General features: G+C 40.5%; 1 protein-coding gene and 1 pseudogene across 1 annotated transcript; both read left to right on the top strand.

Moving 5' to 3' along the window:
* The first annotated feature begins 3,533 nt into the window (after window positions 1-3,533).
* On the top strand, window positions 3,534-4,494 carry LOC122751225 (annotated as a pseudogene).
* A 4,907-nt stretch (window positions 4,495-9,401) lies between these two features.
* Window positions 9,402-10,343, top strand: LOC122747693 (olfactory receptor 148-like). The gene has a single exon (XM_043993576.1). The coding sequence runs from the start codon at window positions 9,402-9,404 to the stop codon at window positions 10,341-10,343; it is 942 nt and encodes a 313-aa protein (XP_043849511.1).
* Window positions 10,344-17,418: the final 7,075 nt, after the last annotated feature.

The following is a 17,418-nucleotide window of genomic DNA, read 5'->3' as shown; positions in this document are numbered from 1 at the left end:
GTTTTAATTTGATTTCTCTGATCAATAGTGAAAGCATTTTTTTAAGTGAGGCAATTGGGGTTAAGTGACTTGCCCAGGGTCACACAGCTAGTAAGTGTTAAGTGTCTGAGGCCAGATTTGAACTCAGGTACTTCTGACTCCAGGGCTGGTCCTCTATCCACTTCGCCACCTAGCTGCCCCGCATTTTTATATGATTATAGATTATTTGATTTCTTTGTCTGAAAGTTGCCTGTTCATATCTTTTGACCATTTATTAATTGGGCAATGACTTGTATTTTTATAAATTTGACTTCAGTTCTCTATATAATTGAGAAATTAAGGCCTTTATCGAAGATATTTATTTCAAAAATTCCTTCCCAGTTAGAACCCTTAAGTCGGGGATTCTCTTTCTTTTTTTTTTAAAGTCAGGGATTCTCAAAGTGTGGTCTGTGTACCCCAGGAGATCTCTAAAATGTTTTCAGGAGGTCCTGAAGGTCACTATTTCATGATATTCCTGCCTTATCCAACAATGTAGCTATGGGAAGCCAGGTTTTGTTCCTAAAATGCAACCAAAACAAATCATAGCAGATTGAATGCAGAAGCTGATATGAGAATCTAGCTGTCTTCTATTAAGCCATTGTGAGAAAATAATGGGTTTGGTGGGGTCCCAGAGGCCCCCCCCCTCCCACTCAAGAGCCAGCCCAGTCAATAAATTGGACTTTGGACTCTAAATAGAGACAGTAGAGATTAAAACCACACCTTCCTGAAAGCCTTGCCCCACAGAGGGTCTGTCCTCTAGACTCTGACCTCAGTACGCACTGCTCATGGACCACCCTCAAGTCCAGTAAACCAATAGATTTGAATGGTGCTAGCTTTGAGCAGTGTGTAAGAGCCATCTCTCCTTCAGACTGCAGGGAGCTTACATGCACAGCATGCACACACATACACATACACACACACACACACACACACACATACACATACACATACACATACACATACATGCATAGGCTCTTGGCCAGGACACTGGAAGAGGCAGCCACTCAGCCCATGCTCTCTCTCCCCTCTATCCTAGATATGTAGGGCTTCTGAACTTTCAGAGCCACGTGCTCTCTCTTTACTAGCATTTAATATGCTTTAATAAATGCTTAATGCCAAAGACTGATGCTAAAGCCTCTAATTTATAAGTAGCAATATATTAGAAACCCCACCTAATTTCCCTAAAACCTAGAACAGAGACAGGCATTCCCATACAATTTCTTTTTTTTTTTTTTTTTAGTGAGGCAATTGGGGTTAAGTGACTTGCCCAGGGTCACACAGCTAGTAAGTGTTAAGTGTCTGAGACCAGATTTGAACTCAGGTACTCCTGACTCCAGGGCCAGTGCTCTATCCACTGCGCCACCTAGCTGCCCCCCCCATACAATTTCAAACAACACACCAGACTATAGAGATTTGCAAAAAACAAAACAAAACAAAACGAGAAACTGACATTTTTGTCATTGTTTTAGTTTTGCAAAGTAGGTATTTCCATGAAATTATGTAATTTGTTACATTTAATGAGCTTGCTATTGTTATTCTTATGAATTAATATATATTTTTTAAAATTATAAATGTCAATCCAGGGGCAGCTAGGTGGTGCAGTGGATAAAGCACCGTCCCTGGATTCAGGAGGACCTGAGTTCAAATCCGGCCTCAGACACTTGACACTTACTAGCTGTGTGACCCTGGGCAAGTCATTTAATCCCCATTGCCCCACCAAAAAAATAAATAAAATAAATGTCAATCCCAACTAAAATCCCACCTTCTGCCAGAAGCCTCCCCAAACCCCACTTAAGGGGGGGGTGCTGAAAAGGGAGGAAGGAAGAGAGGAGAAAGTATGGTTTAGAGATGGCCAGGTCCATCATGGGCAAGTCTAGTTGGCTGGCCTTCTTTAAATGGAAGTTTGGGAAAGAAACCTTTGCTCTCCAATAGCAGAGGGACTGATGATATCTTTCAAAATGATGAAGCTCCTGATCATAAGGTTCCTGGGAGTATGAGGGAAAAGTCCAAAGGAGTGTAACAAAAATGAGAGTTATCACCCACATTAACAAAGTATCTTGGGGGTCCTCAAGTATTGTTTTAAAAGATAAAGCAGGGGGCAGCTAAGTGGTACAGTGGATAAAACACCAGCCCTGGATTCAGGAAGACCTGAGTTCAAATCTGGCCTCAGACACTTGACACTTACTAGCTATGTGACCCTGGGCAAGTCACTTAACCCTCATTGCCCCCCCCCAAAAAAAGTTAAAGGAGTGTTACGATCATGAGGTTGGAAAACTACTGCCTTAAGAAGGAAGATGAGCAATAAGGCAGCATATTAGGAAGTTGAGCTGAAGAACAAAATATGTAAATGTGAGAGCCCTGATTTGTCTGTCATATCTCAAAGACCCTCTTTGTCACCTATATCAACCTGTCTTCCTATGATTTACATTCTCCGGTCTCTTGGAGGTAAAGGGAGGGAAGGAGAGCAGGGAAGGTGGCTCCTTCCCTAGGACAGGGAGAATTTGCATTACCAAGAAAGCCCAAATTGCACAGCTTAGCAGAGCTTCACCCATGACTAGCATGTGTTCCTAGATATAAAATCACTAGGTATGTCTTCTCATACACAAAGATAAAGTATCACAAATCTCATGAATAAGAATATTTCTAGTCTGGAGCTTCTTTGGTATGGGGACAGCTCAGGCACTGTCAAAATCTGCTTATGCTGCTTTCAATACAGGTCTTTTAGATCAAGCAGACAGTCATATATTACTGCATTTGTAAATGAGTACCCTAACTACCTTGACTTGCTTGAGAGCCCTAATTATCCAGGTAACAAGAAGAGCTGTACAAGGACTGTCTATATTGACTAAGGAGCATAATTTCTGGACAATCCTTTGCAGTGACTGAAAGTAAACCTATCTGGATATACAGAAAATTAGTAACTCTGAGGCCAATTAAGTTCATATCAGCTTTGAAGCAGATCCTGAGCCATTGGGTGGTAGTGATTTATGGACCCTCAAGAGACATCCCTGTCTTCAAAAACTTATGTGACTGGACATTATGAGACTTTGAACATATCCTGTTTATGGTCTTTTTGTCTTCAGGGATTCCCCTAACTTTGGTCATGATGCTCTCAGAATTATCCTGTTTTTTGAGAGATCTTATAAAGACACCTAATTAAGCCTTTAACTGTGAAATACTTGTCACCAAGGATGCCTTCTGATTTGTGTATCAAAGGCCACATCCTTCATTTCTGAAATTCCTCACTCTCCCTCCCCCTGGGTCCCACTGACTCATTGCTTTCTAAGCCCTCCTTTTCCTCCAAAATTCCTTGGCTGCCTTTGTTTAAAATATATATAATGTGTGACCCTGGGCAAGTCACTTAACCCTCATTGCCCTGAAAAAAAAAAAAAAACTCTGTGTGTGTGTGTGTGTGTGTAAGTGTAAGTGTAAGTGTAAGTGTAAGTGTAAGTGTAAGTGTAAGTGTAATGAGTCAGAGTCTCCACCAGGCTGGTGGGGAGGGGGAGGGGCAGGTTCTCCTTCCCATCATGGCTATCACATAGTTCCCGTTGTTTAAAGTTTGTACCTGCCTGGCCACAGTACTCTCATTCATTAAGAGGTTAATATGCAGATCTGGCAGAGAACGAAAATTGAGTGGAGATCAAATAACTTTGCCAACCACAGTGGATTATTCACCAGTTCCTAAGCAGTCAGAAGTTGAAGACTGGAGCTCCTGGGATGAAGATGCACTCACAAGTATAAAGATTGAAGAGGGGGCAGCTAGGTGGCACAGTGTATAGAGCACCAGCCCTGGATTCAGGAGGACCTGAGTTCAAATCTGGCCTCAGACACTTGACACTTAGTAGCTGTGTGACCCTGGGCAAATCACTTAACCCTCATTGCCCCTCAAAATAAATAAATTAATTAAAAAAAAAAAAAGATTGAAGGAGGGAATGGAAATGGGACAGCACAACAAAATACAATGGAACAGTTGGAACCTGAGTATTTTAAATACATGGCACCAACTATAAGAAAAACACAGAAAATTATTATTAAGAAGAGAGAACCGGGAAGCAGCTAGGTGGCACAGTGGACAGAACACCGGCTCTAGATTCAGGAGTACCTGAGTTCAAATCCGGCCTCAGACACTTAACACTAACTAGCTATGTGACCCTGGGAAAGTCACTTAACCCCAATTGCTTCACCAAAAAAAAGGAAAAAAAAGAAAGAAGAGAGAACCATTAAATTTTGGCATTTCAGATGGTACTACAGGTTTCTCTAGTAGATTAGCAGCAACACAAGATATTCCTTTTATTCACCAGTCTCCTGAATTAGGTGATTTGGATACCTGGCAGGAGAATACAAATGCATGGGAAGAAGAAGATGCAGCCCAATAGCTGACAGAGAAAAAAGCGCAGCAGAACAAAGAAAATGGAAAAGGAAGCACAGCGACTAATGAAGAAAGAATAGAACAAGATTGATAGTAAACTTTCATAACAGATAAACACATCAAAATCAAGCAGCTTGTTTGTATTCTAAAAATACTCTTAAACTCATACAAATGATGCTCATGTTGTGGAGCTTAAAATCGTTCAAATGGAAATGTTAAATATCTGTTATGAAAGTTTAATATCAATCTTGTTCTGTTCTTTCTTGGAATAGGGCATCAGTAAGATACAAGCACTCATCCATATCTTGCATATCATGCTGACCTAGGTATTACTTATCAATCATGTACCAGGGTTACAGCAACACCCACTCCTGAGGTGGAAGATAGCTGCCCTTCTCCTTGGAGAGTTCAAGGATTCCTGGGGAGTTGAGATCTTTAGCTTTCTTGAGGTCCCACTTGTCATGGGGGAAATCGGAAATCGGTGATGGGGGGTGGGGGTCCTTAGGTATTCCTCTTTAAAGAATTACACCCTCTGGAACACAAATCCAATTAGAATAAAATAATCTTTTATCTAGGTGCTAGAGAAAATGACCAAGACTTCTCTCAAGGGGGAATGGTTCAGAGACATGAATCCCTAAGATACCTATCTCTTTGAGCAGAATAAAGGCAAAAGCTTTTATAGATGGTAGATGGGATGGACAGATGAAATGATGACCTGACAATGGAAAGCTCCCTTTGGGCATGGGGAACATTTGAATAAGAGGTGGCAGTCTGGACTTCTGGAGTTATCTCTGTCCCCTGGCTGATCAGGCAGCAGCCACTCCTTATCTCTCTTACTTCTCAAGGTGTGTCTGTCCTTTAGTTTAGGTGGCCAGTTTAAACTCTAATAGTCCCAAATTCCTTGATATGTCCCAACCCCATATCACACTGCATTCCCATAACAACATGCTAAATTTTTCTTTTCTTCCCTGCTTAATAAAACCTTTCTCTAATTTCACAAGTATTGTCTTTCTCTGGTTTCCTTCCCTTTTAGGAAAAAAGGAATTTAAATCTGAAGAACTGACCCTTGTGTTTGCCAGTCTTCCCCTATGGGGAAAGAGAGATCTAAATGCCCTCAAGAGAGCATATGTGGGGCAGCTAGGTGACACAGTGGATAGAGCACTGGCCCTGGAGTAAGGAGTACCTGAGTTCAAATCTGGCCTTAGACACTTAACACTTACTAGCTGTATGACCCTGGGCAAGTCACTTAACCCCAATTGCCTCACTAAAAAAAAAAAAGAGAGAGAGATAGAGAGAGAGCATTTGCCTTGATTTACACTCAATAATCATTTATACACTGCTGCTGTGTGCCAGACACTAGGCTAAGTGCTAGATTCCAGGGTTAACGAGGAGCAACAATTTTGTATTTAGGATCAGGATCAGGACCCTTCCATTTCCAGGGATGTCTGTCTCAATTACTGCTTTCTGTTCTATTATTTTCTCATTTCTAAATCCCTACCATAGTTGAAATCTAACTAATTGGTCCCTTTGCTCAGGGACCTCCCTATGTCTGGGGGCATACCAAGGGATGGGAACCCACAGGGAGACCAAGACCATTTAAACCTTTGACAGTGTGGAAAACATTGCAGCTCCTCCTGCCTGGAATTTGCTGCTGTGCATGGGGGAACAAACCTCAACATTATTGTCACCCTTTTCCTGAATGAAGATGATGAGAAAAAAGGAACAATTGAGATCCCTGGATAGGGCTCAGGCCTTGCTCCATTGAACCTAAATGAGTTAGAGGACTGAGCTTGAAGAAAAACATTCTTTTTCAGCCTGGTCACTCATCCTTCTTGGACAAGTAAGTGCTCTGGACTTCCCTTAATCCTTTTGGTCCTCACTTCCTAGATGACTTAGGAGAGGAGAGAGTGCACCTTCAGGATCACCCAAGGCCATTACTGAAATAGAGAACAAGAGAGGAACACAGGAGGGATTTTGAACTGCTATAGTGGCTCATCCACTGGGATCCAGGGCCTTCAACAGTTTGATTCTGCTCTCCAAATTCCTTAAGGTTTACATAGAATATAAGTGCTTTGCTCTGCTTTCTCACATTAGCCCCTAATTTCCCATTTTTACTGCAACCACTAAAAGTATCTCCTTGCCTCCAGTTCCTCCTCCACACATATACTACCCTCATTCTACACAGCTTCAGCTTTAGGAATAATTCTGTTGTTGTTGTTGTTGATCTGTCCAACTCTTTGTGACCCTATTAAGGGTTTTCTTGGCAATGCTAGAGTGGTTTACCATTCTCTTCTCCAATTCAGTTTACAAATGAGGAACTGAAGCTGACAGGGTTAAGTGACTTGCCCAGGATCACACAGCTAAGTAAGTATCTGAGGCTGATTTCAAATTCAAAAAAGACTTATCTTCCTTATTCTGACCCCAGTGCTCTGTCCACTGACCCAGCTAGTTGCTCTTCCTGAGGTATAACTCCAATCAAACTATTTTCGAAACATTTCAATTTCTCTGAATGGTACGAAAATTCAGTCTTGTCTAAAAGTCCTTGTGTAGTCTAGCCCTACTCTCTTTATCCAGCCCTATCTACTATTTCACTTCACATACCCTACATTCCAACCAAAAGTAGTTGTGCAACATTCCTTATACATAGTCAATAAGGTACTACTGAAAGAGATCTTTTATCTGTCATTAAACAAATGAAGAAATCTCTATAACTTGTTTTCTTTATCTTCTCCAACTCAAAGCTCTTCCTTGCCCCTGTTGAAATTCTACCCATCTTCAAGTCTCAGATCAGATGCTATCTCCTCCAAAAAGCCTTCTTAGTTTCCCTACGCTGGAGGTTCCTTTCATTGAGCTCTTCTAGAGCCTTCTTTCTTTAAAAGGATCACAAATCCACACTTGAAAGTGATCTCAGTCCACCTAGAAAGGCCCTCTCCTTCTGCAGATAAGAAAATGGTAACCTAGGATGTTAAGAGATTCACCCGAGGTAAAAAATTAGTAAGTATCAGAAGTAAGATTTGAACCAAGCTCCTCTGGCTCCATAGCCAGGGTTCTTTTTCATATCTCAAACCTTTCTCTCATTCTACTTTTTATGGTGGTTCTCTATGCATATATCCCATCCCCCCTTTAGGTCAGGTACCAAGTCTTTTTTTCATTTTTTTAAACATCCCACAGTACTCAACATAATATATTACACAAAGTAATTAATCAATCAATAAACATATATTGGTCTTTTTTTGGAGGGGGGCAACTGGAGTTAAGTGACTTGCCTAGGGTCACACAGCTAGTAAGTGTTAAGTGTCTGAGGCCAGATTTGAACTCAAGTCCTCCTGACTCCAGGGCTGGTGCTCTATCCACTGCACCACCTAGCTGCCCCAATAAACATATGTTGAATGACTACTGTGGGCCAGGCATTGTGCTAAGTGCTGGGATACTTAAGAGAAACAAAAAGAGGCAAAAAGAGAGTCCCCAACCTCAAAGATTTTACAATCTTTTGAAAGAGACAATATGCCAACAGATATATAAAAAACAAGCTATAGGGGGCAGCTAGGTGGCACAGTAGATAGAGCACCAGCCCTGGATTCAGGAGGACCTGAGTTCAAATCTGGCCTCAGACACTTGACACTTATTAGCTGTGTGACCCTGGGCAAGTCACTTAACCCCGATTGCCTCAAAAAAAAAGAGAACTTTTTTTAAAAGCTATATACAGGATGAATGGGAAATAATTAACAGAGGGAAAGCACTGGAATTAAGTCAAGATGAGGAAGATGTCCAGTAAAAGAAGGATTTAGTTAATACTTAAAGAAGGCTAGGGAGGTCAGTAGGTGCAACACCTCCCCTGACTTCCACTTTCCATATTTGGTTTTTGCACATGTTGATTTTAAGATGTCTACCGGGGGCAACTAGGTGGCGCAGTGAATAAAGCACCGGCCCTGCATTCAGGAGTACCTGACTTCAAATCTGGCCTCAGACACTTGACACTTACTAGCTATGTGACCCTGGGCAAGTCACTTAACCCCCATTGACTCACAAAAAAAGATGTCTACCAGACATACAGTTCATGGTCATCTGAAAGGCAAGTTGGAGATATAAGATTGGAGGTCAACAAAGAGGTCTGACAAAAAGCTAGGTAGATTTGAGAATCATCAGCAAAGAGATAGAAATTAAATCCGGGGGGGCTGCTAGGTGGCACAGTGGATGAAGCACCAGCCCTGGATTCAGGAGTACCTGAGTTCAAATCTGGCCTCAGACACTTGACACTTACTAGCTGTGTGATCCTGGGCAAGTCACTTAACCCCATTGCCCTGCAAAAAAAAAAAGAAAGAAATTAAATCCATGGGAACTGATGAGATCAGCATAAGAAGGCATATAGAATGGGGCAGCTATGTGGTGCAGTGGGTAAAGCACTGGCTCTGGATTTAAGAGGGCCTGAGTTCAAATCCAGTCTCAGACACTTGACATTTACTAGCTATGTGACCCTGGGGAAGTCACTTAACCCTCATTTCCCAGTCCCACCCCACCCCACCCCCATAAAAAGGAAAAGACCTGTAGATTCGTCAGCCAAGACCCTGACTTTGGGCCAGCTGGGCCAGCTTTGCCTCTGTGACAGCTGGGTGAACTTGGGGAAGTAACATGAACTTTCTGAGTCTTAATTTCCTCATCTATAAAACAAGGAGAGTAATATACACACTATTTCTCTCTAAATATCATTATGAGAAATGTGTTTTGTCAACTTTAGTGTGCTAGATAAGTGTGAGCTGATGAAATAGCTGAGAGTGGTACTTAATGGGAGAGGACAGATTTGCTTTCCTAGACTATTGCTGTCTTTTAAGAGAATCATAAATTATGGCATAAAGCTGTTGTTTTTAACCAAAAACATAAATTATTGACCTGGCATGTATTTGTATCATATTAATCAAACTCATCCTCTCTCTCTCTCTCTCTCTCTCTCTCTCTCTCTCTGACATCTTTATTCACACTTTGTGGTTTAGTGTCTTCCTCCAGGACTGACTTTTCTATGAAGATGAAGAACTACACAGGGCTGACTGAGTTTACCTTGCTGGGAATCCCTCACACAGAGGGTCTGGAGACTATGCTCTTTGTCATCTTCTTCTTCATCTACCTCTTTACCCTGGGAGGTAACTCACTCATTCTCGTGGCCATCTTATCCTCCTCTCACCTTCACACCCCCATGTATTTCTTCTTGGGACTTTTATCTATATTGGATATATTTTTCCCCTCAGTGACCTCTCCAAAAATGCTACTGTACCTCTCAGGGCAAAGCCAAGCTATCTCTTATAGAGGTTGTGCCTCCCAGCTCTTCTTCTACCATTTCTTGGGGTGTACTGAGGGTGTTTTATATTCTGTAATGGCTTATGATCGTTTTGTTGCCATATGTCACCCATTGAGATATACAGTCATTATGAATCCCAGACTTTGTGTGGTCCTGGTTGTGTGTGCCTGGATGGTGGGATGTACTGATGCCACCATGTTGACTATATTCACTTTTTCATTACCCTATTGTGGCCCAAATGAAGTGGGGCATTACTTCTGTGACATTCCTGCTGTCTTACCCCTTGCCTGTGCTGACAGTTCCCTATTCCAGAGGGTAGGCTTCACTAATGTTGGTCTTGTGGCTTTAACATTATTTGTCACTATTCTTGTTTCTTATACCCGAATTGGGATAGCCATTTTGAGAATTCGTTCCACAGAAGGCAGGCGCAAGGCCTTCTCCACCTGCAGTGCCCACCTTACTGCAATCCTGTGTGCCTATGGACCAGTCATCATCATCTACTTTCAATCCACACCCAACCCTTTGCTTGGTGCTGTGGTTCAACTATTTAATAATCTTGTCTCCCCTATGCTGAACTCTTTAATCTATTCTTTGAGGAATAAGGAAGTAAAGAGAGCCCTGAAGAAGGTGCTATACAGGTCAGGAATCATTGTGAGGTGTAACTAATGGGACAGGTCTGCTTCTCACAATTGTCTCTTTAAATCTTGTTTTATTTTTTGTTATTCTTGTTCTTTCTGGGTTCCCTCTTGGGAATAAATTGCTAAAAGAAATATCTTTTTTGTTATTTCCACTTTTTTCTTCCTCTAAGATATGAGATATGGATACTTTCATAGACCTGTAAAGAACCTTAAGTACAAGCAATACTCTGAATATAGAAGCGATGATATGATGGTAAAAGCTAGAGAAGTGCTAGCTGACCACTCAAAAGACCCACTAGTTTTGCCTTATATACTTTAGCAATATATCAGTAGTGTGTTGGGTTAAAGGTGAGATGACTAGGAAACAAAGGTTGGATCTTCTAAGCATATCAATTTATTAAGCAATGAATGCCAATTATTCAACAAAACAAGACAAAGCCCCTTCCTCAGCTTAGGGCTGGACCCCAAATACAGGAAAAAACAGATATTTTTATACATTAAAAACAATTAATCAAATAAGGTCATGCAAGTTACAGTCAAGTAAAGGAGAAAGGGTCCACACAAATAATCATAACATGATATAAAAATGGAAGTAAATTAGGAGATGCAAAGTATTATCTATATCAGAGCAGAGAGATAACGTCTACCTAGGGAGCATAGAGGAAGTTTCATGAACTATTTCTCCAAAACCATCTTAGTCCTAATTTGAGTGTTATCTGAATCAGGAATAGCGCAGGGTATAATTATGGAGCAACTTAATGTATTTGGAGTTATGTTACTTGTGGTAACAGGACAAAAAAAAAAATCTTCCTATAGATTAATGGCTGCCAAAGAGATATTCTTTTACCTTGGAAGAACAAGCAGCAAATTGGATCTCATTAATACTACTATGAAGAACAATTATTTGGTAAGTGAAGTCTCTTTTGCTTGTGTCATATTTTCCTAATCAATCCATCAAGAAGCATTTATCAAGTGCTTACTCTGGGCCAGGCACAGTGCTAAGTGCCAAGGATTCAAAGAAAAGTAAAAAACTACCCGCCTTCAAGGAGCTTACATTCTAAAATAGTCAGTCAATATGTATGTATGTATGTGTGTATACTCTTTATATACTTCCATGTATATGTACATACATATATACATATTATACATATGTGTGTATGGATACATGCATACAAGTACATAAAGAGTAAACATAATGTGTAGTGAATACTCTCTGGGCTAACTAATATAGCTCCCAGGCTGCTACATTTCAACTTTAGAGTTCTAGAGAAAATCTTGGGACATTGTAATTTCTCTTCTCTAAATGCCATTGACTTAAGCCACCCTCATGATGTGTGTCTTCTTCCTCCACCCAAACCAGTAGAGGTTTTGAAGTTCTGTTCAACTAATTAACATGAATTCACTTTTGCCAAGGGATATTTATCTCAAATATTCAGAAGAATAGAAGTATAAACACTCATCCCACCCCTCTGCCCCCCAGCCCCCTACCCCATCTCAGGGGCATACTATTTCCTATACTACCTCAATCTCTGGGGCAGGTATGCTAAGACTTAACTCAATTCTTATAAAATGCTAGTTGCAACAACTTCAAGTTCAAATGCAGAATCAATACCAAATGACTTATTGTTTCTGTTCCAAAGCTCATTCTTCACTCTTCTAGGCACTGAAGCAGGGCTGGTTACCAAACATGACATAGACTCAATTCCAGGGCACCTGAAAACCTAGTCATTTATTCACCTGGAAGGCTTGATCTCCTGACCTTTAGAGATTCACAAGGTTGTAGTTTTCAATTCTTCCACCCAAATGGAAGAACAAATGTCAAACAAAAGGACCAAGGCCTCTTTTCAAGGGGCTACATGTTGACTTTGTAGAAAGATAGGTGAGTCAAATCAAGAATAGAATCCACTAAGAGAGGTAGCCAAGGTCTTTTGACCTTTTGAAAAGGTACCCATAGTTCCAGTTCCACAACTGTAGCCAAAGAGTCTACTTCTACTGTCTGCTACATGATTAGCAGACCAGAATCAGTTATAGAATATCTGCTGATAAAGTTTCTCCAAAGCACTTCTAGAAGAACATAATGGTTCACAGTTGGGGGGCGGGGCAGTGAGGGTTAAGTGACTTGCCCAGGGTCACACAGCTAGTGAGTGTCAAGTGTCTGAGGCTGCGTTTGAACTCAGGTCCTCCTGAATCCAGGGCTGGTGCTTTATCTACTGCACCACCTAGCTACCCCCCATTATATGTTATCTTGAATCTCTTGGAAACAGACCCCACAGCTTCTTCCACATTAACAGAGACATTAGCTAAGCATGCTGATATTCTTTGTGCTGGCAGCAGTTCTTTATTACAAAAGTAACCTTAAAGGGTGAGGCATTAGCAGCTGAGTGAACTCTCATTCAAAATTGAATAGTAGGGGCAGCTACGTGGCACAGTGGATAGAGCACCAGCCCTGGATTCAGGAGGACTTGAGTTCAAATCCAGCCTTAGACACTTGACACTTACTAGCTGTGTGACCCTGGGCAAGTCACTTAACCCTCATTGCCCCACAAAAAAAAAAAAAAAAAAAGGGAATAGTGCCCAGTCTTTTTTTTTTTTAAGGCATTTGACAAATTTTGTCTTTGCCTGCAATACTGTGTACTCAGATACTAAAAAGAAAGCTTTTTAGTTTCTATTGTTCAAACTTGCTGAATATTTCAAATTAGTTGATCTTACTGCCATTTCTGTCTTTTTAATTTGTACAACAAAATCTAGCACGCAAAAAAAAGGATTCTGATTCTAAGCAAATTTTAGTTTAGTAATATGTGAGGAATTGAATAGCAGTTATTAGATGTCTAGGTTTATCCTTCCAGATTGTTAAAAAATCTTTTGTGTTATGTGTCTGGCACATGCTTAATAAATATATTTTTGATTGATTAGTTTTATCTTTGAGAAAGACTTGAAGGTAGTAAGAAGCAATAATAGAGAGTTCTGTTTTATCATTCATGATTTTGCATTACTGTCTTGCGAATGCAATCTTTACAACATGTATTTGGGTGAATTTCCTAAATGTGAAAAGGCCAGCAACAATTCCTGATACACCAGAAATGAAGGCACACAGCTAGGTGACATACAATGTGGCTTTGATGCAGAGTGAGGGTAGTGAATAGGGACAAGCACATCTGGGTTCAAGTTCTACCTCAGAAAGCTACTTATATGACCTTGGACAACTCACCTAACCTATGTTTCCATGTCTGTACAATGAGGGAACTGAACCTGATGATTTCTCAGGTCTTTTTGAGGTCTAAGACTATGATTCTATTTCAAATGATGAACTAAGATCATAGGAGTTACACATGATCCTTTAAGATCATCCAATCAAACTCCCTAATTTTACAGATGAGGAAACTGAACCACAAAGACCTCTGAACTGTGGTTTTTTTCAGGGGGACACTGGTAGGAAGTAGCAGAGACAGAATTTGAAGCCAGACCATTTAACTCCAATTCCCCTGCTCTTACGAGGTCTTTAAGGACAAGGACCATTTTCCATCTCTTTCATTGTCTTCCCTGAACCTAGAAGAGTTTCTTGAATATAACATAAAAGCAAATACTCAATAAATGTTTAATAAAAGAATATATCAGAGCAAAAAGTTATTAACTAAGACTTGCAGCTCAAAAATAATAATTAACATCATTGAGCATCGATGCCCTCTTATTTAAACACATTTTATGATAAAAATAAAATGACGAACCAAGCTTTTATCACTTGTTCTTCCTTCCTAAGAACATAATTGTTTTTCAATTTTATCATATATATGTATATATAATATTTCTCTATTCATGTGTGTGTATATGTATGTATACACATGCATGGGTATAGTAAAAATTAATTCTAATCATCTAATTCTGGGCATTGGGCCAGTCATTTGGTAAGCAGAAGTAGATGGGAGAAGATGAGTGGAGCTAATTCTTTTCTCTTTTCCATAGTTTCCAAACTAAGCATCATAACTGTACTGACAGAAAAAGGTGAGAATAAGCTAAGAATTTGAGCCCAGAGGTCTCCTTACCTACAAATGTTCTGAAATTCACATTTCCCCCAAATGGAATAGCTTCAAGGAGCCCACCGAGCTAGGAGGTACTTCTCCTCAAGCTCTATTGCCTTGAAGATGGATATGGAATGTCAAGAGGTTTACCAGTTATTGACTTATATTAGATATTTGATTATTCAGGTTATTTGGTTTTCTTTACAGTGGGACTAGGACTATGACCTAGTGATCATTTTTTGTTTAATAGGGTTCATTTAATGTATATTATCAAAAACAACCGATTGTCTAAATATGTCTTTTTTGTTTATCACACAACTGGCTAGAATGCTTATGAACTGAAAGTTAATTAGCTTAGTTCTATTACAACCATCATTGTTGTTTGTCCTTTGTTTTTGAAGAGGACCAATGACATCATAAGGGTGATGTCTAGGGGCAGCTAGGTGGTACAGTGGATAAAGCACTGGCCCTGGATTCAGAAGGACCTAAGTTCAAATATGGCCTCAGACACTTGATATTTACTAGTTGTGTGACCTTGGGCAAGTCACTTAACCCTCATTGCCCCACAAAACAAACAAACAAATAAGGCGATGTCTTGAGTTGAGAGTGGATTGGATTTGTGAGGCAGAGCTGTGCAATGTCATTAGCCTCACTCTCTCCTCCAGATTCATCTGAGTCCAGTGGCAAGACATAATGAAGATGACTGGCAATGACCCAGGATACAGTAGGTAATAAGCATTTATATGGTACCTGTGTGCCAGGCACGGTGCTAAGCACTTTATTTTTTAAACAAATATTACTTCATTTGATTGATTATCCTCACAACAACCTTGCAAAGTAGATGCTTAGGCTTTAGGAAGATTATTTCAGCACCTGGATGAATGACATTTTAGAGAAGGGAAAGACTGGAAACAAAAAATCCAATTAGGAGGCTGGTGCAATAGTCCATGCCAGAGGTGATACCTAAACTATTGTGGTTACTGTATGAGTGAAAAGAAGGGAACATCTGCAAGAGATGCCATGGATATACAATAAACAAGACATAGCAATTGATTGGATGGTGAGTATAGATCTAAGGATGACTCTAAGATTGGCATCTTGAGTGATAGGAAGGAAATTGGTGGCCTCAACAGAAAAAGGGGACTTTGGTTCACAGTTGTTGTTTAGTCCATTTTTCAATCATGCCCGATTCTCTGTGATCTTATTTATGGTTTTCTTTTTTTTTGGGGGGGGGGTGGGCAATGAGGGGTTAAGTGACTTGCCCAGGGTCACACAGCTAATGTCAAGTGTCTGAGGCAATATTTGAACTCAGGTCCTCCTGAATCCAGGGCCAGTGCCTTACCCACTGTTCCAGCTAGCTGACCCAAAGGGGACTTTGGAATAAAGATGGGTATGTTTGGCCAGGTGAGGGAAGATAATAAATTGTTTTAAATATGTTAATTAAATTCAGGTTGCCTATGAGATGTCCCATAGGTAGTACAACTTGCTCCCTAAATCCTGGCCAGCTAACTAAAGTACACTGTGCTGTTCATAGGCCCAATCCTACTGCTGAATAACACAAAAGTTTTGACCTGCTTTGTTTTTCCAATCTGGATTTGTTCAACTCATTCTCAAGGGGCTCACCACATTGGTGTCAAACTTAGTGAGGACACCTGATCAGCTTTAGTCCTGCTATGGCTCAGAACTCCCAAGCACAAGCAATCCACCAGCCCCAGCCTCCTTAGAAACAAGGATTATATGTACATGCCACTATAATCTTGTGGGCATGACCTCTGGAGGACAATTGTCATTATTTAATTTGATAGTTTGTGGTCTACCTATGTTTAAAGAGTAATCAATTACATTTAAAAGTCATGGAGAGGGGGCAGCTAGGTGGTGCAGTGGATAAAGCACCACCCCTGGATTCAGGAGGACCTGAGTTCAAATCTGGCCTCAGACACTTGACATTTACTAGCTGTGTGACCCTGGGCAAGTCACTTAACCCCCATTGCCCCGCAAAAACAACAACAACAAAAACCCAAAAACAAAATAAAAGTAATGGAGGCAGGAGTTCTTAACTTGGGGCCCGTGAATTTTTTCTTTCTAAAAAAAACATATTTTTATATCTATATTTCAACATAATTGGTTTTCTTTGTAATCCTATATATTTAATTTTTTTATACTTACAAGCATTCTAAGAAAAGATCCATAGGCATCACCAGTTGGCCAAAGGGTTCCAATAGCACAAAATTAAGAACCTCTGGTGTAAGGGGACTTCTAAGTCATGTGAGTAATGAGATAGAAGACTAGACACAAGACAAGAGACTAAGAAACTCAAACATGTGACAATCTGATGAATTAACACTAAGGAAAGCTAATCCTTAATATTCTCATATAGCACCCCTCCCTCACTAGCCTCCATGTTTCACCTGGGTGCACAAACAGACCTGGGCTTTGAAGGATAGGTAGGACTTCAATAAGTAAAGAGTGCTCCTTGTTAATGAATAGTGTTAGCAAATGTAAATAGATGTGTTTGGGGAATGGGGGGTGTGGCAAGTAAAACTAAATGTGTGATCACCTTAAATTAGATGCTTTAGCACCAGTCTTTGGGCATTAAGCATTTATTAAAGCATACCAGGTATTAGTAAAAAGAGAACACGCGGAGTTCAGAAAGTTAATAAAAGGCCTATCAAGCCTAGAGCTCCAGCCTGGTCTGGTTCTTCCTCAAGTCCTCCACTATGAGCCTGCTTCTGCCATGAACTGCCAGAGCAAACTGCATGTGGAAACTTTTTCTAGGTCTGGAGGAGAGGCGGTCCTTACACATTGCTTCAAGCTGATTGGTTAGTATCATCCAAATCCATTGGTTCACTGGACTTGAGGGTGGTCTTGTGTTGATGTCATAGTCCACTCCCCCTTGGGAGTCAGCCAGGTGTGGTTTTAATCAAGTCAACTTTAAGTGAGTTAATCAGCAGAATCAGTCAGTCTCACTTAATTCAATCAGTCTAGGTTAATCTCGTCTGGTTGGGGCCTTTGGACATTGACAAAAAAACATTATTTCTTACAGGGGCTAGTCCAATTTGACAAGAATGTAGGATACAAAGGGGCAGC

The sequence above is a fragment of the Dromiciops gliroides genome, chromosome 3 (genome assembly GCF_019393635.1).
Source record: "Dromiciops gliroides isolate mDroGli1 chromosome 3, mDroGli1.pri, whole genome shotgun sequence".
Classification (NCBI taxonomy): domain Eukaryota; kingdom Metazoa; phylum Chordata; class Mammalia; order Microbiotheria; family Microbiotheriidae; genus Dromiciops; species Dromiciops gliroides.
Note: the sequence above shows the minus strand (reverse complement) of the source record. Positions and strands in the feature narration are given on the sequence as shown.

Bases quoted from the DNA above. Each gene is read 5' to 3' on its own strand.
- LOC122747693 (XM_043993576.1), top strand. From the start codon at position 9,402: ATGAAGATGAAGAACTACACAGGGCTGACTGAGTTTACCTTGCTGGGA.